The 25967-nt window shown below is 34.9% G+C and overlaps 2 protein-coding genes and 1 long non-coding RNA gene across 7 annotated transcripts in view; 1 reads left to right on the top strand and 2 right to left on the bottom strand.

The window, feature by feature from the left end:
• sgsm1a (small G protein signaling modulator 1a) overlaps positions 1-25967 on the bottom strand; it is a 766057-nt gene that overhangs the window by 497716 nt on the left and 242374 nt on the right. The gene's annotated exons all lie outside the window — the stretch shown is intronic.
• Positions 1-25967, bottom strand: part of ssh1a (slingshot protein phosphatase 1a) — a 92297-nt gene that overhangs the window by 36204 nt on the left and 30126 nt on the right. For 2 of the 4 annotated variants that reach the window (XM_087253347.1, XM_087253345.1), the window contains exon 1: positions 18865-21045. The exons of the other annotated variants lie outside the window; for them this stretch is intronic. In XM_087253347.1, the coding sequence (XP_087109473.1) occupies positions 18865-19286 (422 nt within the window). In that variant the 5' untranslated portion in view covers positions 19287-21045. Of the gene's footprint in view, positions 1-18864; positions 21046-25967 lie in introns of those variants that run through there. 4 annotated transcript variants of the gene reach the window in all.
• LOC147843931 (uncharacterized) lies at positions 1833-5646 on the top strand. Of its 2 annotated transcripts, none has more exons than XR_015491081.1 (6): positions 1833-1886; positions 2014-2075; positions 2549-2615; positions 3419-3466; positions 3577-3692; positions 4462-5646. It is a non-coding gene; the product is annotated as an uncharacterized LOC147843931 (long non-coding RNA). The 2 variants fall into 2 exon arrangements; XR_015491080.1 differs by having other exon boundaries at positions 3414-3466.

The raw sequence follows: 25967 nt of genomic DNA, 5'->3' as shown, positions 1-25967 counted from the left end.
GCTACTTTGAAAAATGTTGAGGGGCGTCACGGAGGCGCAGTGGGTAGCACGATCGCCTCACAGCAAGAAGGTTGCTGGTTCGAGCATCAGCTGGGTCAGTTGGCATTTCTGTGTGGATTTTGCATGTTCTCCCTGTGTTCGTGTGGGTTTCCTCTGGGTGCTCCGGTTCCCCCCACAGTCCAAAGACATGTGGTACAGGTGAATTGAGTAAGGTACATTGTCCGTGTATGTGTGTGAATGAGTGTTTATTGATGTCTCCCAGTGATGGGTTGCAGCTGGAAGGCCATCTGCTGTGTAAAACATATGCTGGATAAGTTGGCGGTTCATTCCGTTGTGGTGACCCCAGATTAATAAAGGAACTAAGCCGAAAAGAAAATGAATGAATGAAAAATTTTGAAAAACGGTAACCATTGACTTCCATAGTAGTGTTTTTCCTAAAAACGGAAGTCAATGGTTACCGGATTCAAACACTTTTCAAAATATATTCTTTTGTGTTCACCAATAAAATTAAAAAGCATGAAACCATCTCTTTACGAGCATTTGTGATAAATACAGTAAATGACCATGCTCCCTCTCTCAATATGAAAACAAAACCCTGTGTGAATGAACTAGTGTATGACTGCACATCTTCAATCCTCTGCGGCTAAATTTTGCATGTTATACAACCTGTCTCACCAGCAGATATGACAGGTGCTTCAGGTCTGTGATTTCAGGTGCTTCAGTAATTAACGTCATGCACTTAAACACAAACAGAAATGTGAAGCTCCCGAGGATCACTTTTATTCTGATATACTATGACACCAGTAATGAGCTAGAAAATACAGTGCTTGGAAAAGACAAGAATACAGCTGTTAACTTGTGCAGAGAAGCTAGTGAGCTGCTACGGCCTGCTGTCATAACAGGGTAGAGATGGTTCTTGTTAATTTGACTGAACATAGTGGCAAACTACATGACTTTTGCCTTCAGATTTGATCTTTAGATGTACAACACAAACAGAACAGAAAGAGTTAAAGAGCAACAAACAGATATACCAATTAATTTCGTTTTGTTGAGAGTAAATGATGATGACTTCTAAAAATTTGGCGGTGTCACTTCAGAAATGAATATTTCAATGAATTAAAATGCAAAAAAAAAAAATGTAAAAATGATTGTATTATTCTACAATTATATTATATAATAGTACAATATTTTATTATTATATCCTGCATTTTTTCAGTGTGTATGTAGTGGATTTTTTAAACCAATAAATGCAGTACACTCTAAAAAACGCTGGGTTGGTTTTTTAACCCAAATGCTGGGTTGAGACTGCTGGGTAACAAATTTGGGTTGATTCAACCCAATTTGGGTTGAAAATCGATCTTTATCTATAACCCAGCAGTGCTGGGTTGGGAACGCGGACGTGAAAGAGAGCACGCACGTCACGTCAACATGCAGGGACATCAACGTGAGAAACCGCCATTTTCTTTGCGCTGTCTTTGAGGGGAAGCGAGTGAAATTCTGTGTGAGACGTAAGTTATTTAGTGTGTATTTAACAATTTTCATAAGAAATAACACACTTAGTTTACTTAGTATAATATACACGCGCTTTTTTTTCTGTTTCTCCGCCTGATGGCCGACTTGTTGCTCCGCCTCACGCTGACCTGTGCTCGCCTTATGGCTGAACTGTTGCTCCGAGTCCGCCTGACGAGCCACCTGTTTCTCCGGACCTGTTTCTCCGGACCCGTTTCTCCGCCTAACGGCGACCTGTTTCTCCGGACCTGTTTCTCCGCCTAACGCCTGAGCTGTTGCTCCGCCTAACGCCTGACCTGTGCTCGCCTCACGCCCAGCCTGTTGATCGGTGGACGGGTAAGCGCGCATGGCATCGGAAGGAACTCGAAAAGTATAAGGTAACTAATGAAACTAACGTGAAGCATGTTTGATGACCACTTTATAAACACAACACCTAGGATAATTTAGGAGCTTTTTATTGTAATAAAATGCCTTTTGAATGACACAGATTTTTATGTTGGCTAGGTGATGACAGTAAGTAACGTTACTGTGATTTGTGATCTTTCTGGGGTGTTAACTGTAAAGCAGTAAGTAGTATTTTTACTCTTGTATTTCTTAAGTTTGTTCATGGATTTTTGTGACAATACTTTGATGCATAAGTGTTGAATTCAGCTTCTAACAATGTTTTTTTTTTTATCAAAATATATACAATAATTGTCCTGCTCTGCATGTACATTTTGTTTAGCTGTACATCTGTACATTGAATAGCAAATGTTATTAATTTACTATGAGCATTTTACATTCTAGACGTGATTTGAGCTATCTTTAATTAATCCTGTATGTAAGGGTCGTTTCATGCTAACGGAAATGTCTGAGCTAAGGCTAATTCCAACCTAATCATCTTCGACTGCAAAAAGAAAAAGTTTGACCACCGTTTTATGTGACACCCTGGATAATTATTATCATTTAGGAGTATTTTTGTGATATAGTGACTTTTGGCTAACATGATCTTTTTTTACTTAATTTTGCTTAAACGCTTTTATCTGTTATTCTTTTTCAGATGGATAATTGCGTGAAAATCAAACTAAAAGAATGCAATCTTGAGGAGTTAATCCCCACATTTGAAGGTATGTAATAATATTTTACTTGGTTCATTGTAATCATTAGGGCTGCCCTTGTCTAAACATTTGTCTGGTTGACTTGTGATGTTCATTTGAAGCATTAGTTGAATAATTACAGATTTATTAATAAACCATTTATTCATTAATTCATTTTCTTTTTGACTCAGTCCCTTTATTAATCTGGGGTCGCCACAGCGGAATGAACCGCCAACTTATCAAGCATATTTTTTACACAGCGGATTCATGCAGCATACATTGACTTTGCCAGTGTGGACTTTTTTTCTGCAACTAGTGGGTAGCACATTCGCCTCATAGCAACAAGGTCACTTGATCGATCCTTGGCTGGGTCAATAGGCCTTTCTGTGTGGAGTTTGCATGTTCTCCCCGTGCTCGCGTGGGTTTCCTCCAGGTGCCCCGGTTTCCAAAGACGTGGTAAAGGTGAATTAAGTAGACTAAATTGTCAATGGTGTATGTGTGTGAATGAGTATGTGTTTCCCAGTGATGGGTTGCAGCTGAAAGGGCATTCGCTGCATAAAACTTATGCTGGATATGTTGGTGGTTCATTCCATTGTGGTTACCCCAGATTAATAAAGCGACAAAGCTAAAAAGAAAATGAATGAATGAATAATAAATTTTTAGTTGACTAATGGTTATTCAATTATTAGGGGGCAGCCCTAGTAATCATTAGCCACTTCAACACTTTAAACTGAGAGATTGAACTCTAATGCCAATTTGTTTTTGTCTGGTTATTTTTTAAAATCTGCTGTTCATGCAACCAGTGACATTCTCTTGTTTTATTTTTAGCACAGGAGCGAACCTTTCCTCGTTTTTAGGTCAATTTGAATACAATTCAGAGGGTAAGGATTCAATTAAAGGTTTCTCGATGCATAATGATGCATTTAATGCATAATGATTGTCTTAGTTATTTTATTAACAATGAAAATGTTATTTTTATGTTTGTTATTAGGGTGGCATGGGGGCGCAGTGGGTAGTGCTGTCACCTCACAGCAAGATGGTCGCTGGTTTGAGCCTTGGATGAGTTTCCCCTCCACAGTCCAATGACATGCGGTGTAGCTGAATTGGGTAAGCTGAATTGTCCATAGTGTGTGTGTAAATGAGAGTGTGATGGGTTGCAGTTGAAAGGGCATCTGCTGCGTAAAACATAAAAAGATGACGGTTTTGTGAAAGTTGTGATTTGGTCACAGCTATGGTTTCAAATTTTTAGTGATAAGATGCTTTATATAGATAGTGAATGCAACAAACTCTAAATGGCCTGTAAGCCAATTATTTTCATTTAAGGAGAAGTCCACTTCCAACAAAAGATTCACACATAATGTACTCACCCCCTTGTCACCCAAGATGTTCATGTCATTCTTTCTTCAGTCAGAAAGATTTTTTTTTTTAGGAAAATATTTCAGCAATTTTATCCATCTTGAACTGAGATTGTGCCTCATTTTTGAAGTTTTTAAAGAAAATTTAAATGCGGCTTCAAATGATACAAATACAGTTGCAAACAGTCCCAGCTCAGGAAGAAGGGCCTTATCTATTCTCATTAAGAAAACACAATTAAATACTTAATAATTTCAAATGCTCATCTTGCCTTACTATTACTTATTAAAAAAAGTTCCTTAGGCAAACCTGTTGTTGCATTGTCATCTTCACTCGGGCCAAAAAATTGCAGCATGGTGCCATGGTCAGTGGTTAACTAATGCCAACACTGGCTGATAGCTTGGTGTGTTATGGCCTTAATTGCTTCTAAAGGTATTTTAGGTGTTCTAAAGTTAACTCTAAAGATATTTAACTTTTACACTTTTGAGTTTTTAATAAATCTTACTTCTATTTATTTTTTCAGATTGGGACCAATATTGCTGAGTATCTTCATCCATTGAATTCAAGAATCTATTGAGTTTCCTCATGTTCTCATCCTTGGAGACCACCACTTCTTTCAAGCCTTTGCTCACGTGCTGTGCTATTTATTATTGCAAAGTACATTACTTGCCAAAGTGGACGTTTGCTATAAAGCATTCTACATCTTTGGTGTGAACTACCCCAAGCAGTGTTCCCTGGTGTGGCAGACTGTGGTTTATGGACATCCTGGGGAGGAGACACTAGCAGTAAGGGTTCTGCTAGCATTAATTTTTGCTGACAAACAGTAATCATTAATACTGTGACCTCACTGCTTCCTTGGATTCTGTGTTCTTTAACTTGTACTTTGGATTGTGGGGGAAAAGGAGCACCCAGAGAAAACCCACACGAACACGGGGAAAACATGCAAACTCCACACAGAAACACCAACTGACCCAGCTGAGGCTTAAACCACCGACCTTGTTGCTGTGAGGCAATCGTACTACCCACTGTGCCACCATGACACCCATTTCTAAAGAATAGTTTTAATAACTCATTTCTAATAACTGATTTCTTTTCTCTTTGCTATGATGACGGCACATAATAATGGACTAGATATTTTTTAAGACACTCTACACTGCAGTTACATTGCAACTAATGTTTCTTACAGACTCTTTTATATCTCAGGATTGATGTTTGCACATGATTGTTCGAGTAAAAGTTAAAAAAAGTTTTCCTATTTCAAATTTGTTTTAAAATGCTTCCATCCTCAGGTTTCATTTGAACTTTTATATCTGTTTTTTCTTCAAAACTGCATTCAAAACTGCATTTACATTGAACTGAATTATAGCTCATATATTGATGTTTGCACATAATTGTTAAAGGGAAAGTTATAAAATGTTTTCTTATTTTTTCTTAATATAAAATTTGTATTTTCTTAGTTTTTATTGTTTGTTTTGTTTTTTCAAGCTGTTTGATGCCTTTTCATGATTATTTTCACATATTTTTTTCTGCATTGCAGTTGATGATTTATATGAGAATATGTTGATGTTTGTGCTCAAATTACTTTCTGACTTCAGTCATTTAGATGCATTTTCATTATTACTTCCTTATACTATTGTTTTTCTCTACTCTGCAATAACATTGCAATTGCCTTACTGATGATTCCTGATTTATAAATGATGCAAATGTTTTTGAATGTATTTCAAATATGCATTTTCTTAAGGTAATTTGTCTGATTTCAGTCTGATGCATTGTTACTGAACTTTAGTCAGTATTTCTGTGATACAGTTTGATAAATTTTCACAGAAATCGTCTTAACCCTTTAACAACCCTTTCAAGAAAAAAAATTGGATTGCATTTCTCAACTGCTAATGTCGCTATTGAACACAATCAGTACATTTTAACACATGTTATAATTTCTAAAATATCAACCTCTACCAAATGATTGATATGTATGTTTATGGTAAAAGTACCAGAATTATGAAAAATCTGAAAAATTATGTGTAAGACCAATTAAAAAAAAAAAAAAAAAATATATATATATATATATATATATATATATATATATATATATATATATATATATATATATATATATATATATATATATATATATTTAAAAGAAATATTTTGAACACTAAATCATCTTTTTTCTTATGACTTTAACAGTCATTATTTAAAACAGTAAAAAAGAGGTCAACCATTTGGTAGAGCAGGCAGTCAAAGGGTTAATGCTGAGGTGCAGATGGGAAAAATCTCAAATTCATTTGGACACATTTTATCTTTTGTCATAAATAAAATTCCATTACTGAACAACTATGTATTGCTGTAGAATTGTTTTTATTTTAGTGATTTTAATCATCAGTTTCTAGATTAAATTTCTGACCCATTTTGGGTTACATTCAACCCAGCAGTGTAGTAATTTGTAACTAATAGTTGGGTTAAAATCACAACCCAGCATGCTGGGTTAAACTTGTAACCCAACTTGCTGGGTTAAAGTAACCCAGCGTTGGGTTTGTCCCTTTTTTACCCAGCGCTGGGTTACCAAAACAACCCAAATTGGGTTGTTTTCAACCCAGCAGTTTTTAGAGTGTATTGTTGAGTTTAATACTACTCTAGTGTAGTTCCTCAAAGTTATTGGAATCTTTATCCTCTTAAGGCCCAAAGTATTTTTTTTACATGTATTTTTTTATTTCTTTTTGCTATTTGGGCTTATTGGAATCTTATTAGAATAAGTATCATCTTTTGATATGATGTACTTTTAGAGAAAATTGATGTCCATATACAGTTGAATTCAGAATTATTAGCCCCCCTGAATTATCAGACCGCTTGTTTATTTTTTTCCCAATTTCTGTTTAACGGACAGAAGATTTTGTTCAACACATTTCTAAACATAATATTTTTAATAACTCATTTCCAATAATTGATTTATTTTATCTTTGCCATGATGGCAGTAAATAATATTTGACTAGATATTTTTCAAGACACTTCAATACAGCTTAAAGTGACATTTACTGGTTTAACTAGGTTAATCAGGTTAACTCGGTAGGTTAGGGTAATTAGGCAAGTTATTGTGCAACGATGGTTTGTTCTGTAGACTGTCGAGGAAAAATATAGCTTAAAGGAGCTAATAATTTTGTCCCTAAAATGATGTTAAAAAAATTAAAAACTGCTTTCATTCTATGCGAAATAAAACAAATAGTCCTTTTCCAGAAGAAAAAAATATTATCAGACATACTGTGAAAATTTTATTTCTCTGTTAAACATCATTTGGAAAATATTTAAAAAAGAAGAAAAAAATTCAAAGGGGGCTAATAGTTCTGACTTCAACTGTATGTGGACTCATGGTCCGAATTTATATAAAACACTATTTCTTAACTGTTTTTAATGCATATAGAACATATCTTTTGTTTTAAAACATGTTTTGACTATGAGAGAGTAAAAAACTATTAAAAATAGTGTTTGGGACATTTCATATACTGCAAAACAGTTGCAGGATGACACTGTATATTTGTATAAATATAAAACATTCAAAGTATTTTAAATAGCCACTTAAGAGCTAAAATGTGCTGTCCACGTATGTGGCCACTTAGTCCTAAGAGGCTAAACTAGTCCTTAAAACTTTACAATAATTTCAAAATTAATATAAGGCCTATATTAATTATCATGAGACCATTAAACAAAACCAGAGCTTTCAACTAGGGATGTTAACTTTAACAATTAACTGAATTAAAAATAAATTAAATATATTTAGACAACATACTCTTTAAAATTGTTTTAAAAGAAACATAAATAATACAGTGTAGATGAAACAGAAAAATGTATTTGAATAAATCTTGTTTTTGAATAAATATTATTTATTCCAGCAAAAAACAAACAAAAAAAACCTGAATATTTGTCTGAATATAATAATATATCATCAGCATATGATCCATCAGAAATCCTTCTGATAACTAATTTCTGTCATAAATTGACATTTAAAGTAAAAGTCTAATGACAGACAAGAAAAAACAAACAAGCCAAGCACACATGCCTGTCATCCACAAGTCAATGACTTGTCAAACAACTAACTGTTGACTGTTGCTCTATTCAGGCAGCACACAACAACTAAACACTTCAAATCACTCTCACTGTCTTGAATATTCAGAGCATACACATGATTTGCAGTATGAGGTTGTCTCTCTCTATATAAGTAAACAGTTTGTCCACAAACCCATAATGAGCTGACAGCTGTGTTCTGCTTTTGTGTGAATAAAGCATAATAACACAGCCACATCTCTTTAGATATCATTACTGGCCATTGAAAATAAGATATCAGGGGAGCACTGAGGCAAACACAAAGACTAAATGCTAAATAGGCAATAGTGGCCAGGGAAACTACACTGTGATGGAGCATAATTATTCTGGGCTTCCTTCGAGTCAGCATACTGTTAAACAAGAACGTAAATGTAAAATGTAGGGCGAGACTTCATTTTGTCCACTAGGAAGAAGACATGTTGTTGAAGACGGAGGGGAATTTACTCTAATAAAAGTTCAATTGTTTTAGCAAGTTGCTATCATGTCTTGCTATCAATCTCATTAACATTTCTTTCTCAACTTTTACTAACATTGCTAACATGAGTTAGATTTTTGCTAGCATGTAGTACATGTTGCTAGCATGGTTTAGTTTACAGTATGAATGAACATCTTGCTAATGTGTGTAACATGCAAACGTGTCCTTAACATGAATTTGCATGTTTATTAATGTTTCTATTATGTTTCTGTTGCTATCATGTTTCTATCTTGTTTTAACATTAACATTTCTTTCTCAACATTTGCTAACATGAGTTAGATAGTACATGTTGCTAGCATGGTTTAGCTTAAAGTATGAATTAATATGTTGCTAAAGTGTCTAACATAAAAATGTGTCGTTAACATGAATTTGCATGTTTATTAATATGTTTATTTGTTGTTATCATGTTTCTATGTTGTTTTAAAATAACCTTTCTTTCTCAATATTTGCTAACATTACTAACATGAGATAGATTTTTGCTAACATGTCGTACATGTTGCTAGCATTGTTTAGCTTAAAGTATAAATTAACATGTTGCTGGCGTGTCTAACATACAAATTTGTCGTTAACATGAATTTGAATTTTTTTTTAAGTATGTTTATACATTATAGCTGATCAGACAGTCAGTATTTATTAACCAGACGATCATGTCTCTGAAAAATTGACAAATTTTAAGTCTGTCTGTCTATCTAGCTAGCAACTAGCCTAGAACATGTTAATGTACAGTCATGCTAGCATGATAAAACTCTTAGCATTCTGTAATAATACATATAAAACTTTAAAACCTTGTCAGGGAAATGCTAATTCATGCTTCCAATTTATTAAAAGTTCGAACATTTGTTAATAGTGCTAAGATCAGTTAGATTTTTGCTAACATGAATACATTGCTAGCACGGTTTAACTTAAAAAAAGTAACATGTTGCTAACGTGTCTATCATGCAAACATGTGCGATTAGCAAGAATTTGCATGTTGTTAATATGTTTCTACACACATTCAAAATGAAATGTTAACAGATTGCTGCTAACATATGCTAACAAAATACAAAAACAGGTTTTTAGAATGTTTTATAATACTGTAACGTACATTAACAGTTTGCTAGTTGCTAGAATGGTTAACACATTGTTAGCATCAATTAACATTTTAACAAACGTTTCAATACATAACATATTAGCTGTTGCTAGCATGTTTTTAGGACGTTTAATACATTGCAAGCACAAATTTGCATTTACCTGACAATGTTTAAAAGTTTTAGATGTATTATTATACATCTTTTATTACGCAGTTTGTATGATTGTACATGTCTTTGGCATGTTTTAGGCTAGTTGTTAGCTATATAGACAGACAGACTCAATTTTTCACAGACTTGATCTTCCATTTAATAAACACTGAAAGTCTTATCAGCTAGCAAAGATTTAGCATAACAGTACAGAGCATTCTGAAGGTCTGCCCCTAATTTGGTGGTCATAGCTAGGGCCAGGCAGACTACATGGACATTTCTTGCTAAAAGAAAAACCCCTGCAAAATCTATGTGGAATAATTTTGGGAATGTTGTAACTAAATACTTAAAACATTAAGCAAATATATATTTACTTTCAAATTAATTTAACTTCAATTTAGGGTTTACAATGCAAATCCAATTAGATCCATTTGTTTGGGAAACAAAGCAAGTCTCCCAACCAATTTATCTACTAAAACAGAAAATATTACTTCACATTATTAGCTAATAATAGCAATATTAGCTAAAATAAAATACTAAAATTGATATAAAAATGTATATTTACACACATTTACAACACGAGTACATAAATGGACTCAATGATGGGCAAAAAATATCTGTAGAAATTGCATATTTCTGTGTGCGCAGATTCAGCTTGGGCCTACGTTGAAAACCCTAGGAGGAGATAAATTTAGAAATCTGGTCAGCACAAAATGAAGAGTCTGTTTGCTTCCCTAAATAAAAGGATAAAAACGGATCCCTTTCTTAAACACATGAATGCAAAAATAACAGTGGTTTTGCACAGAAAAATACCAAACATATGGATCTAATTGTATTTGCACCGTAAACCTTACATTAAAGTTAAATAAATTTGTAAGTAATTTTAATGTTTAATTTTTTTATACTTCCCAAGTTCTGCAGGTTGCAATGTCCTGAATTTTGCTTGCCAATCTTAAGCCAATTTAAATGGATTGTTTTGGTTCAATTTGGAATTTCCCAACCAGCGCAGAGTCCAAGAGAACAGAGTGAGTGCTCCGACTTGGCCCCCCCAGTCCTTGTTTCATGTTTTAAGTATTTACTTACAACATTCTCAAAATCATTCTGTATAATCTGCAGTTGTTTGTTTTTCTTACAAAATTTTGTGCAAAAATAGAAAACATGTCAGCAGATTCTGTCTAGCCTAAATCTCTGAAAAATTGAGAATCTGTCTGTCTATCTAGCTAAATAACAGTGCAATGTACAGTGGTTAAACTGGAAAGGACTATAATGGAAGCATAGATTCTGAATGGTCATGGGCTGGCTATTTTGAGCACTCAAAGCCATCATGGTCTATGCAGGCCAGATATTTGGGGGTCAAATTGTTTTGTCGGCCTGCTGTGGCGATGACCCTGTGCTGACTCATCCCTCTCATTTTCCTGACTGGACTTCCAGAGTCTCAGCATTCAGGAGAACAACCATCACATGATAAGCAAGAAGCAACAAAACTCGCATTGTGCTCCCGATCCTCTTTCCCCACCCTTCTTCTTTATTTCTCTCCTACTTCCTCCTCCTCCCTTTCTCTTATTCCCTTCTTCGACTTTCTCACCCTCCCTCCAAAGGCCTCGAGGGTGTCAACGGATCACAGAGGCTTTTGTTTCTGTCCTCCTCTCTTTTGTTTCTGCTCTCTCTGCTGCGTTCTCTCTCTGTCCGCCTCTCTGAGCGATTTATGTGAAGGCTGGAAGCAGCTCAGTGCCGCCAGGCTGATGGATTGAGTCATGACTGTCAGACAGACAGCAGAAAATGACGATACACATCAGCCTCGAGCAGCATATGCTCATCTGCAAGGGTGTAATTATGATGCGCCTAAGAGTTGAGAACAAACCGCTCCAAAACGTCCTCGTCCACGTTTCACTTGGATGTTTAGAGTCGACTTCAGATGGATACGTGGTACCTGGTGTACAATAGACAGACTTTTGGTGGAAATATAGAATAAAAACTGCAGCACAAGTTATTTTGCTCATGATTCAGGGCTGCACGATATTTTTAAAAATCAGACATTACAATGTTTTTTTTTTCAATACAATTTGACCAGATGACTTTAGGTATCTCTTTTTGGAAAGAATTCTTTAGTCTGGATGATTGAGATGATTGTGTAGTGGAGTGAATCATTCATGAAATATAATAAACAAAAACAAGCATAGATGAATACAATAGAGCCAAGATAAAAGTGAAACAAACAGTGCTTTATGATTTTCTAGGGAGTCCAGCCTTATTCAAGGAAAGAAATTGAATAATCAAATGTAAAATAACACTGTAAAGTCTTCATTGTATAAATGATTCAATAAAATTATTCTTTATGAGATTTACAACTTCTCCGTCACAGGCCTTGCAGACCATAAACTTTCCATCTATTATGATTAAACTCTGCAGTGACTCCACAAATATTTCTCAAACACCAGCTCAACTGGAATCCCATCTCAACATTACACATCCAGTGATGTGACTATTATAGATGTCCACATTGCGATGTTGATGCTAATGTGCAGCACAATTATGAATATCAGAAATAATGGCTGGCCGCTTAATCGAAATCGACGTTCTGAACCCATTATGAATCAAAATTTTCCAGGTCAATTTTTTTTGATAACTTTGCTACCACGTGTGAAGTCACGTGACCTGCTATGTTAAGCCTTTTTTCTACTTCTGCAACCACCTTGCTGCCACATCTGATCTCTGGTCAAGTAGTATGATGGACCCATTCTTGAGCCTTAATTTACACTACATTGACGATTATTTATATTAAAATAGTTGTTGACGTCAGCGCCAATAGCCTACTGGTTAGTGCGTCGACACATAGCACCGAGGTGCTCGTGGTGATCCGAGTTCGATTCTCAGCTCGATCTGCTGATACTTCCCCTTCCTCTATTCCCCATACTTTCCTCTCTGTACATCTCCATTGTCCTATCAATAAAAAAAGGTGAAACCCCCTAAAAACAACTACTTAAAAAATATTTGTTTACAGAAGATGCAAGAAATGCACTGTTTAAAATATTATTTACAGGGTATACAAAAGTTAATTAATTTACAAGAGATGCTACTCATTTTTTAAAAAGTAACTGCTCGATTTGGACAATTTATGTTTTAATTTCAGTTGTTCAATGTTGATGTTAAATAAATAACCACAGATAGTAGATAGTGTGTGTTTCCTTCAGTTATTTTAAAATCAAGTTTACTGCAACCTACATTCAAAAATCTCTCACTTGCAATATGTGAGCATATTTACTGTACAAAACCTGTCAGTGAATAATGAGGGCAAAAAAAATAAAACAAATCAATCAAATAACCATTCATTATTTGTAATCGAGTTTGATTTTAGGCCAAATCGCCCAGCCCTATCTGAAAGTTTATAAAAATTTATTTTACAGTACTGAAAGAAATGTTAAACTGACTATAATAGAGCTGATAATTTATTGTATATGACATTACACTCTCAAAAAGTACAAAAGCTGTCACTGTCACTGTCACTGTTGCCAAATGTGTACTAGTACCCGAAAAGCACCACAAAAGTGTACCTTCAAGCTGCCAATATAGGCCCATTAAGGACAATCACAATTCTTTTAAAACTGATATCACCGCAGTGAAAGCTTTTGTACCTTATTTGTGGTCTTATTTGTTGTTTTAATAATGTGTAAGACATTAATGAACAAGTCACTCGCTTGAAGGGGGAAGAAAACAGTTCCTGAATGAGACTGTCTCAACTCACTGATCAACAGGAAGCATGGGGGTTTTTAATTTCTAAATGAATAAGTCATTTTAAACGAATCAATCAATTTTATGCAGCAATAAATAACCATATTATCACACAGTTGCATTTCATATTGTATAGTTAACGTTCACTGTAATATTTTAATGCCAGGCACTGATTTGGGTATAAAGACAGCAACATACAGTGTGACTGGTAAAAAAAATATTTAGCCATATAGTAAATGGCACTTCACAGTAAGTTTGGCAAAACTTATAGTATGTTTACTCAACAGTAATCTTTGTTTGCGCTGATCTGCCTAAGTAACTAAAAATGCTTTATTATGCATGCCAGGCCCATAGTTGGAGCTGTCACTTTGTAAACAAACGTATGCACTTCACATTGCTCAAACAGAGATTTTGAACTGACTCGTGAAATTAAGTTCTAATACTCCAATAGCTTTTGCTTAAAGAGGACCAAATTATGCAAAAACATAACATAGTTTTTAGTTTAACATAGTTGTGTGTGAATATAGCCAGCCTAGTATGCTAAAAATCAATGAATTCTATATTTTATAATCAAACTTGATGAAAACAGTCTGCAGAAACACTCTGATTCTCTCCTTGTACATGTCATCAGAGGGGGAAAGCCCCGCCCATTAGTGACGATCGCTCCCTCATTAACATAGACAGCCCTGTGTGAGAAGCAGTCATCAGCCATTAGAGTCTATGCACCATACCTGCCAAAGATAATGTCGAATGTTATACAACAAATGTTATAAATGTTGAGTTTTAGAATCCACAAATTAACATCTTAATCTACATTTCTTCTGAGCTACTGCTTTTGACATTTTACATTTTTCTTGGAGATAACGTTAGTCCTGTTTTGAATCTGCTGCTAAGCATACTCATTGACGTTTGTAGCTCCGCCCTCAAATGAAAAGAGGGCTGGGAGCAAAATCTCATTTGAATTTAAAGTGACAGTCACCAAAATTTTACTCAAAGCCTAAAAGGGGCAGTTTCAAAAAGTTATAAAACATTTTTTTCCAGAGTATTTTGAGCTGAAACTTGCCATTCACACTCTAATGCTGTGTTCACACCAGACATGGTACATGCAAATAATAAGTGATATTCGCACGCAAATAGACGCGTGAACTTTGAGTTTACTCGCTTCACTTGCGTATCAAATTTGCTTCATTCGCACGGCAAATTAACCCTAATTAAAACTTTTTTTTTTTTACTTAACAGATTAATGTCATTGGCAGGGCTTCTATCTGTGCGGTGACTCCAGCTTCTTTGCTAAATGGCTAACATGAATTTTACTGAGATAGTAGCTGCACTTTATGTCCTTTAGGAAGGCTAAAAAACAGCTTACAATCATTCGGCATCATGTCTAAGTCCACTAGATACTGATTTCAGAAGTGCACCAGTTCATCAACCCCTCCAGAAACTGTACCAGGATGATGGAAGCTTTCAGGGGTGCCAGCCCAGCCAGCAAGCTTAAGATTGGTTAAGGCGGCGCAAATGTCCACTAAAGTTTAGATAATCCAGCTCCAGCGATTCACGCTTTAACCTTTTCAAACTTATTTTGCATCTTATAAAAAGGGGCATATTAGGTTCGTTTTAAGTATGAAATCTTCCATACTCATCTGTAAATTATAAAAATATTATAGCAATTGAAATTTCTAAACCAATTATGACATACTAAAGTAATATAAAAACGAAGACACTTGTCCAAAATGTATAGTTGCTGCAATTTCCATAATGTTGTTTAGTTTGAAATTGCCAGAAAATGACCAATAATGTATAGAAAAGTACATAGCCCAACCTAGTAGAAGAGGACCATTCATTCTTGCTTCCAAACAAACATACACACTTTGTTGCTGCACTTTCTCAACAACCCCTCTACAAATTCATAAACCAAAAATACCTTCCATATCTGCAAAGCAAAACCACACATCCAGGCCAAACAGCTCCACAAAACAGTCAATAAATTCATATGAAGGTCACAATTCATTTGGTCCAGTATCATTTGCGTCTGACAGTATTTGTAAAATGACCATCTGCAGGAACTAAGTGGTATGTCCACTCTTATATAATACACACACACACACACACACACACACACACACAACAACCTAGGGCAAATACAAAACTCAAAAACGGACGACCACATGCCTTTCATTCAGATATGCAAACAACACTACAGTACCTGTCATGTAAAATGAAACGCTCTTATGTAAGGGCAAATAATAAGCAGTGTTTTGACGTGGCTAGACAAGATTTTACAGGTCAATGCAAATCTATAGCATGTGGTAGAGCTAAAGAACAAAACAATATGTAATATCAAAACAATACTGATCATCTGGCCACAGATGAAATAGGAAGTATGCGTGAACTCTGCCAGCTGCTGTAACTGGGTCACAAACCACCTGCAGTCCAGGCTAATGTTTTTATCTTTGGACTCGAGTTATTATCACTCAAAAAATGTTACATTGTGCTCAAAATGCCTGAGAACGATAGTGAAAAATGTATTGTGTAGGTATTGGGTAGGATTAGGGATGTAGAATAAGATCATACAGAACATGTGCTTTATGAGTACTCATAAGTGGTCAATATCTCAACAACATGCATGCTAATAAGCAACTAGCTAATATTGAGAACTGATTCCTAAAGTGTTCATTTTGATTGACTGGGATGATTCTGTAGGGGAGTGAATCATGCATAACATGTAATAAACAACCTACAATCATAGATAAATGCAACAAAGCAAAGGTAAAAGTGAAATAAGCAGTGCATGCATAAGGGTTTTGTATAAGTAAATGTAAAAATGACTCTGCAAAGTCAACTCAACAGTGCATATCTTTACGATGTGACTAATGCAGATGCACACATTGCGATATCGATGCTGAAACAATACATTGTGCAGCCCTAACATATATTATAGTGGAAATATTTACATTTGCATAATATGTAAATGTTAAATTATTTGTTAGCAATTCAATTTGTAAAGCAATATTTTATTGCCTTTTACAGGATGTATTATATTAGAGAGCTATTATGGTTTTGTTTATCAAACAAGTAGTTCTAATTGATTGAATTAGCATTTTTTAAAAGTTAATTTATTTTATTTGTTACGTTTTCAGCCACTATACTTTTAAAATTATTCTGCAGAAATTTGCTGATTTTATTTATTATTTATTTATTTAGCAAAACTCTGCAAAAAAAAAAAAAAAAAAAAACAAGCACACAAATTCTATCTGGCCCTAGTTATTAGTAATTATTACACACCCTCTGGAAAACTTGATCCTGATTGACCAATCATAAGGTATGTTATTCTCAGATAACTACCAGTAAAACTAATATCGCAGCCTCATCTTGATCTTTAAAAAAATATGTTTATATTTTATAATGTTGCTTTTGCAGAGTAACGCCCTAAAGATGTTTATTCCTTATTTAAAATGATATTATGCAGCACCTGAAAATAGTCCCATGCCAGGTAACTAGTTAACAACACTGAAGAATATTACTTTGCCTGCTGCAGCTATGGTAGATGCAGTAAAGTCTCTTGATTATTATGCTGGAACAACACTGTAAAAAATGGTATGTTCCAAACAATCGATTTGTATTGGGACAACATGAATAAGTTAACTTATTAGTTTTTACATATTTAAGTGGATTGAACATAAAAAAAAAGTCAAAAAAAAAAAAAAGAATTATGTTGTTTCGGCTCATTTTAAATAATCAGTTTGAAAAAAACAGCAAATTTTGAGAGTATTGTTAAAAAGTTTGATATCTAAAAATTTTCCTTTTTAGGATGAAATGCTCAATGTAATTGGTAAAGACAGTTATTATTATTACAATGCCACTTTATATTGCTATATCAAACTTTCGATACATAAAGTACCATACAAAAGCGGATCAAGGTTTCTAACAAAACAGTAAACACAACACAACAATAACATTTATGTCGCACTAAAGACTATGACTGCTAATAATTCTGCTTTGTCATCACAGAATGAACAGTTAATTATTTAAACGTCTACTGTTTCCACAAAATTACTCAGCAGTTTTCAACATTAGCAGTATAAGACTAAGCCTGTCACAATATCTATTCTTTGTTGTACAATATATTGCAACGAAACACAATACGTTAATCTATATTATTGTCATTTTAAGGCCATTTTATGCCACTCATTATATAATGCCAGAATGACAATATAATATCATCACAATGCAAGTACACTCTTCCAAAGAACACATCATATTTTAAATTATTTTTTTTCATTTTTTTTTTTTTTTACATCGGCACCTCCAATAAAGATTGAGATGTTGCCAAAAGCTAAAAGTTTGCTAGAATTGGTTTTTACGTATAGGTTTTCATCATCAAAAATAATTGAGGTCATGTCCATGTGTTGTGCGATAAGTCGATATTGATTATTGTGACAGGCCTACATAAGTCATTTTTATTTAGAACAAGATCTGCATTTGTGAATGATTTCTGAAAGAAAGAAAAAAAACTGTTATTTAATGGTTTCCTTATTGATCTCTGCTCTGTCGACTTTTTATGTTGAAAATTCAACTCTACAGTTTAACAAAGTGACTGTTATTGACATTTTTGTAGTTTGAAACAATCTACTGTATAAGAAATAATTTATAGTAGATTAAGTGCATAATTTAAAAAGTTCTAGCAGTTAATTACCAGGCTTGTACCATAATTTACAACAACAATACAGACAATTAATCATTTCAAACTATTACAAATGTCAATAAAAGTCACTTTTCAACATTTGTCAGTATTTTAAAAGTATAAACAAACAAAAAACATGAATTACAAAATGCAAAAAATGGTCATTTTACAGATTTGTTGTACTAGCTAATATTTTTAATCAAGTACTACATATAAACAAAGCACTATTTTACAGGTTTACAGGAATCTTCTTTAAATGAATGCTGCCTTATGACCAAAGTGGCCTAATTTGAAACATCATAATTACTGACCCTAAACTGTCAATTAAAGCCACAACAATTAAAAGATTCATAAAACTTAGTAACTTTACATCACTTGATTTGTCTCTTTTTTACTTTAATGACAGCAGCACACAAGCTTCACAAACTCTGCAAGCTTGTGTAAAACATAACGATCATCCTCTCCAGCATGTTTTGAGTACAATTCAAAGAGCCAAATGAAAAAAAGAACATGTTCACATTAAAACCATCACAACATAGAAACACTTCAAAATGTTTCACATTCACCCGACATCAACAAAACAAACTTAAATGAGAATCTCAACCTCTGATATCCAGACCTCTTATACAGTACACTCCATGCATCACAATCAATCAAAGACGTCAACTGCACTGCAATCTGCACTGTTCTGACTTCAGCCTCCTGCACCACTGCATTAATTTCACTCACATGTGGTAGATCTGGCTTTGCGTGACGAAAGCATTATCCGCAAAATACGGCAGCATCTTCAGCACAACTTCCTGACAGGAGTCCCCGAACAGATGCATGCTGCTGCTGGTCGAAGGGAGATCTCCCTCAGGCCGGTGCGCAGCAGCAGCAGCTTCGCTCGGATGTCCAGAAGAGAAACGGGACACAGAGGAGAGGAGGAGCGCAGCTGCAGCCTCTGCCTCGGTCTGATACTGTCTGAGCGTGTGTGTGTATGTGTGTGAGTGACTTCCTACTGACGCACTCCATCCCTCCCTCCTCCTCTCTCTCCTTCCCTTTCTCTCTCTAAGTGTGTGTTGGTAAATAGAGAGAGGAGGAAAAACCTGTTCGCTGCTTTCTGCAGGAAGATGAAGCACTGTTTGTGTACACACAAGGAGATCTGTCATTCAGATTACAGATTAAATATGATTTTTGGAATGTGTAAAGATTGATGGAGAGGATAATGCTGTTTTAGTTTTTCTAGATAAAATGTCATGTTTAATTTAATGTTTTTTTTTTTTACTGTTTGCAAAATTCAAAGTATATTACTATTTCCTAAATGAAAACACTTTCTACAATGTTGGGTTTTACATTATGGTTAAAGGAATGGTTCATCCAAAAATGAAAATTGGCTTCCTATTTACTGACTCTCGAGTAATTCCAATCCATTGATCTGTAACCATTGACTTCCATAAGAAAAACAAATACAATGGAAGTCAATGGTTTCCAGCTTTTTTCAAAATATCTTTTTTGGTGTTTAATAGAAAGAAAATATCAGGATATTATGTTTCATATCATTCGGTATAGATAATTATTGAATATTTTTTTAACAATCCATTTAGGAATATTAGGCATGGTTTCCTTTACATTTATTCTATATTTATTCTTCCACACCAAAATTGACATTACAGCTTTTCATTAAAAAAACATCCAGTCGTTTTTTTTTTTTTGTTTGTTTGTTTTTGTAGCAGGTGATAATTGCGGCAAAACGTATTAAAAGGTAGTTGAATTATAACAGCGCACACTTTTCTGTTACCGTAGTAGAGCTGTGCGCTATTTGTTTAACCCTTTAGGGTTACGTGCTGACTGACTGGCTGACTGACAGGTGCGTGATGCGTGAGGCCAGCAAACATGACATATAGCCATTTTACTTTACTTCAGGACACATTAATGCTGCTCTGTAGGTCTATTGGAGACATTCATCAATATTCCTAGCAAATCTAATAAATATTGGAGACATACTTGTTACATAAACGCACTAAATCGCTCTTCAGCAGCGTGTATTTGAGAGCGCACAAGAAGATCTGCGCTTGAGCAGCGTATATTTGAGGGGTCGTGCAAGACGTTTTGTGCATGAGCATAGGAAATATGCGATCTCGACATGCAATACTGTGCTCACGACCTTTGTCATTGAAATAACATCACAGGTAGTTGGTAGGTCTGTGTAAAAAAGGCCTGCTGCCACAGCTGGAAGAAATCCTAGAGGAAACACTGTTACGACTTTTTATTTAACCACTTTATTTTACTTGACCAACATTACTAAGGCAAATAGTTTTAATGAGTCAAAAACTAAAATATTTATACCAAATATGTGATCTCTTTATAATAAAATAAACATAAGTGTTACAGAGACTCTAAACTTGATAAATAAAATGTTACAAAGTGTGTGCAAAGGTAAAGTGTAAATAACAAAAAAGTGTAAACAATCAAAGCAAACTTTAAGGTGTGAATGTTAATAATACAGTAAGCCTCAAACTTTGTCAACAACACAAATTATGATCATCAAATCTGAGCTTTCAAGTAAAGGAACCAGCCATCATTATTCAAATACACACTGGAACATTACAAGTTGTGAGGTTGGATGACTACATTACCCCATATGCTAAAAACTCTTTCAGATGGGGAGCTAGTGGCTGGGATGCACAAGAAAAGAAACCAAAAAGCCACTCTGGCGACGTGTGCGCATATGAACCGCAAGTAAGAGAGGAAATAAAAGCACACAAGCGCTAAGGTAAAATCAGATGCTCAAGACATCATTTTAATCTTTAATGACTTACAGTTAAAATGTTGACAGAAGCTTGTGATATAAGAATTAGAGCAGAGCATTAATTAAATGCATAAGCCTATTTTACATGGAGCGTTGGATTTAAGGTAGCCTGCTATTTTTATTGGAAGGAAGAAAAAATATATATGATGGGAAAAAACAGCCTATGCCGGTTCTTAAAAAGGATTAAATAACAAATTTAGATTACAAAAAGAACATCTGACTTCATTAAAAAATATCTAGGGCAGGACTATTTATTTTATTCTTTTTGTTTAGTTTATTCTTTTTTTCTGTGCTGTTGGAAACACTGCAAGTGCGTGAAGATTTTGTGTTGTTGTTCTGTAGTTAATATGTTTGCATAATAAAATAAATCAGTATTTTAAAATGCAATATTTAGTGTGTTAAACACAAAATAGACACATAATTTTTTTTATTAAATAATAATTTTATATTAATCTGACCTTTTAAGCGTTAATATTCAGTTAATGAGCGGCAGTAGTCGGATGGCAAAATGAACTGAAATGAGCATCCTCAATTCAGGTACAATAATATGATACTATATTATTACGATATTTTTGCCCCCGATAATGACTATGATGATAATGATAGATCTAAAAACCATCCACAATATATCAAGATATTTGTAAATGAAGGGGGAAAATACAAAGTTAAATTTCTTTTATTAACAGCATGTATATTTTGTGAAATTGCAACACTGACTTGTGTTCGATCTGCCATTACAATACTTGGCTACTTCAATAATGTAATAGCAGGGATGGAATTAACACGATAAATCAGCATATCAATATTTTATCCCACTCCTTCATTATTGAATAATCAAATGTATTGTAAAATAACACTGTACTTTCTTCATTGCTGATCAAGTATAATCAACTATAATCCTGCGATGTGACTTACGAATGAACACATTGCAATATCGATGCTGAAACAATATATTGTGCAGCCCAAGTTCACATGTACAATGTATGTGAAGCACATTTTTGTTATCGGAACATACACATAAAAAAACTTTGAGCTTTAAAGCTATAGTTCACCCAAAAATACAAATTCTGCCATCATTTACTCATCATCCACTTCCTCCAAGCCTGAGTTTATTTCTCCTGTTGAACACAAAGGAAGATTAACTGATGTTGGGGAAAACAGCCACTGACTTCCATACAATTTCTTTTCCTACTATGGATGTCAATGGCTGATTTTTCCATTAATCTTCAAAATATCTTATTTCGTGTTCAACGGATGAAAGAAATGTCAGTTTAGAACCACTAAGCGTGAGTAAATGGTGAAGAAATTTTCATTTTTGGGTGAACTCTCTAACCTTGCACTGCAGCGCCAATCATATGTGAACTCTAAAATGAAAGGATGAGTGTTTACATGTGCATTCTTAATAAGGCAACAATGCACGTGCATGACTGCATTAACCGGTTTTCTTTTATAAGGTCATAAATGGATCAACTATAAACCAATCATCAAAACTCGATGTTTCCCTCCTACATGTATTGTGCCTCTGTCAATGCATTAACCTACTTTGTGTCTGTTTATTGTGCAAATGGAAGAGCAACGTGTTTTACCTCAAAAATATATAAGAAAGAGAAAGAGCAAACATTTTGCAATAAAGAGAAAATACATCACAAACTCCAACGCTTGACCCAAAGAATCATATGTATTCTCATGCTGTATTTAACCAATCAGAGACACTGCCACCTCAAACATGGAAATAAGGTAAATATGCAAAGGTTTGGAAATATACACTATAAAATGTCAGTGTTTAAATAACAAAGACTAAATTGATAGTTCATCCAAAAATGAAAAATTCCTCCTCATTTACTCACATGTGCTACACTTTCATAAATTTCTTTCTTCTGTTGATCACAAAAGACAAAAAATGATGGAAGTCAATGGCTGCTGTTTTCCATCATTCTTCAAAATATCTTCCTTTGTGCTCAACAGGAGAAAGAAACAACTGGGGGATGAGTAAATAAAATAATTGTCATTGGGAGAACTATCCCTTTAACTGTTAATCCTTAGTAATGTATGTGCAACTTTAGTGTAAATCCAACGCAATCTCATGGTAATTCGTAACTTTTTGATTTAGTGGCCAATTCGTATGAATTCGTACAATCTAATTTGTACAATTTAGTATGATTTGTTCATCACCCAATGACGGTTGGGTTTAGGGGCGGGGTTGGGTACCACGGCTCCTTTTTTAAATCATACATCTTCGTGGGAATAAGCCACTAAACTGACAAAACTTAAAATACTTACATTTCTTCATGAGATCAGGCTGGTAAAACAAATCTCGACCAGGGCCAAACAAAATTTGACCTATTTTTGCTGTACAGAATTTTTGAGGGTCAGCTATTTAAGAAGGAAAGAAGGATGAACAGAAAGGAAGATGAAGAGAGCAGTCTAAATGAACTGAAGACAGCTGATGATACAAAAATGATGATACGGCTGATTTACAAAAAAAAATCTGAATTATACGGAATGGTTTTTCAAGTATAGCACCTAAAAACTTACTACATTATTATTTTTTTTATTTATTGAATGTTTGCAAGGCAAATCCAATTACAGCCACCTGTTTGGTAAACAAGTCTTTCATAGAATATATTTACTCAAGACCAGAACATATCACTTTATACTGTACATAAATTTTAACATTTGCATGTTATTCAACAAAACTGAAATTAATTTAAAAACTAAATAAATATACATTTAGACACATTTACATAAGTAAAAAAAAAACAGACCAAAAAATCCATGGATTTGTGCAGGCGTAGATTTCACGTGGGTCTCAAGACTCAGAATTCTGTTTACCCAGGGTCAGCTATATTTCTATATATAGCTTTATACAACAGTTCTGTCTGGTTCTCAAATCTGATTGGCTGATAGCCGTGTGATATTCTGCAATATCAGAACTTGTACAGCCTCTTTACCCTTTGTGTATTCTTCCGCCTACATGCAGCCAGCAAAAAGCAGACCATACAGATAAAGTTTAAAAGATGCTTGCTCAACTGTTTAACTGTCAGCTTATGATTTGAATCCAGAAAAAAGTAGTTCCTCATACAAAAGGGTTTTTGAGACTCTCCATGTTTGACACGAGTTGCAGTGCGATATGGCTGTATATCGGTACTGGTGGGGGCACTAAGGCACTTGGCCTGCAACCTCGTGCCAATACACGCCTCCCACCAGTGCCGATATACAGCCATATCGCACTGCAACTCGTGTGATATTGCTCATATATATAGCTATATATATATTTTATTTTTAATCTAGCAGCTCTGGCAGCTTATGTTACTAATAACTCCTGCCTATGAATGACTGATCATCACTCTTCAAAACTTTAAAATTTGCAACCCAGGCACATTGAAAATAAGTGCCCAGGACTACATTTCTGAGAACCGACAAATATGTACCCTGGACTGTGTTTTTTTGCAGTTTTAGTTTTTTACAAATATACTAGAGAGCGATATAGGTGCGACCTAAATCGCATACTTGTTCCTTATTTTACACCATTTTATAGTATAAATAGTGTAAGTAGTGCATTCACACTGATAACTCTAAAAATAATAAGCGCACTTTAATTCATTGGATGATGCACTTATTCAACCGTTAAAAATGAAAGTGGAATGTCGGACACTTCACACACGCTACAGCCGCTGATTTGCCCACATAGCGGAAGGGGCGGAGCTATCAGGCGCTCATATTGGATCACTTCATTTATTTTGAATTGTGAAAGCAAAATTCTCCTACAAGAGGGATTATACAGCCTCCTGATGGTGAATGCGGTTATACTCATGGCAGGTATTATTTGATAGTTTAGTCATTTATTTCACTAATTTGGCAATCGGCAAACATCAGCTGGGGAAACGGTTTGAATTTCCGTTTAGTAAAAAAACCATTAGTGTTCCATTTGGAACTACACTACATACATATACTATGCATACATATACATACATACATATACTATTACATAGTGCATAAGTGCATAGTGAGCCATTTTGGACACAGCTTATCTGTTCAAGCGGCACGTTTTCTCATACCTGCCATTTCTCGTAAATCCACCCGAGGCAACTGTATAGATTTTTATGGATATTAATGTCCTTCTCGTGCATGTTAATAAGAGAAGTCAGTTGGTTTGTCGTCATGCATAACATATCAGTTTAATATCGACCTACACCCAACCGATAGTGTTTTCAAAAGCAAACTGGAAGAGAAAAGCTATTGCAGCTGTGTGCTTCTACTGCAACCTCACACTGCTTTTATGGGTTTTGTTTATTCTGTTTCTGAAACCATCCTTGATCGGACTCAAATCCTGGTCTGTTCCCTTCCCTTCATGATGAGCTACCAAGCAAACATGTCACACCTGAAAAGCAGTCCATACAGAGGTAAGCAGTCAGCCCTGTAGCGTTTGTTTTGTAAATAAAATGCAGCCATATAGACCTGCAAGCACATATTCCCGGTTCTCAAAAATGTACACGAGGGCACATTTTCCCAATGAATTCCCCTCTGTTGAAAAAATCTGTCCCTGTTGTTTGCCATCCTCACATGGTCTAAACATGGCCAGCAATGGCTCAGTGCCGAACCAGGGAAAACTCTTCGAAATCTCATTAGAAGTGGAGACGAGGGATGAGCTTCCCCCTTGAGTGTCCTAAGTAGACTGCAGTAAATGTAGACTGGATGACTTTCTGCCTGTCAACAGAAGGACAGAGTATTGGGTCTCTCTCAAACACACTACTGAAGCAGCACTTAGAAGATGAAGAGTGGTGACACTTTCAGGCTGAAAGCAGATAAAACAGGACAAAGAGGAAACCGAGACACAGAGAAACAGAAATAGCTGGAAGGAATCTGCAAAAAAAAAAGGGGGGGGGGATATTTAAGAAGGAAAGAAGGATGAACAGAAAGGAAGATGAAGAGAGCAGTCTAAATGAACTGAAGACGGCTGATGATAGGACTTTAAAAGGTGTTTGAACTTTTTACTTTCTGGAATGGCAAGATCGGTGAAACAACTGAAAAAAAACAGCAA

The sequence above is a fragment of the Danio rerio genome, chromosome 5 (genome assembly GCF_052040795.2).
Source record: "Danio rerio strain M-AB ecotype USA chromosome 5, GRCz13ab, whole genome shotgun sequence".
In the NCBI taxonomy this organism is placed as follows: domain Eukaryota; kingdom Metazoa; phylum Chordata; class Actinopteri; order Cypriniformes; family Danionidae; genus Danio; species Danio rerio.
Note: the sequence above shows the minus strand (reverse complement) of the source record. Positions and strands in the feature narration are given on the sequence as shown.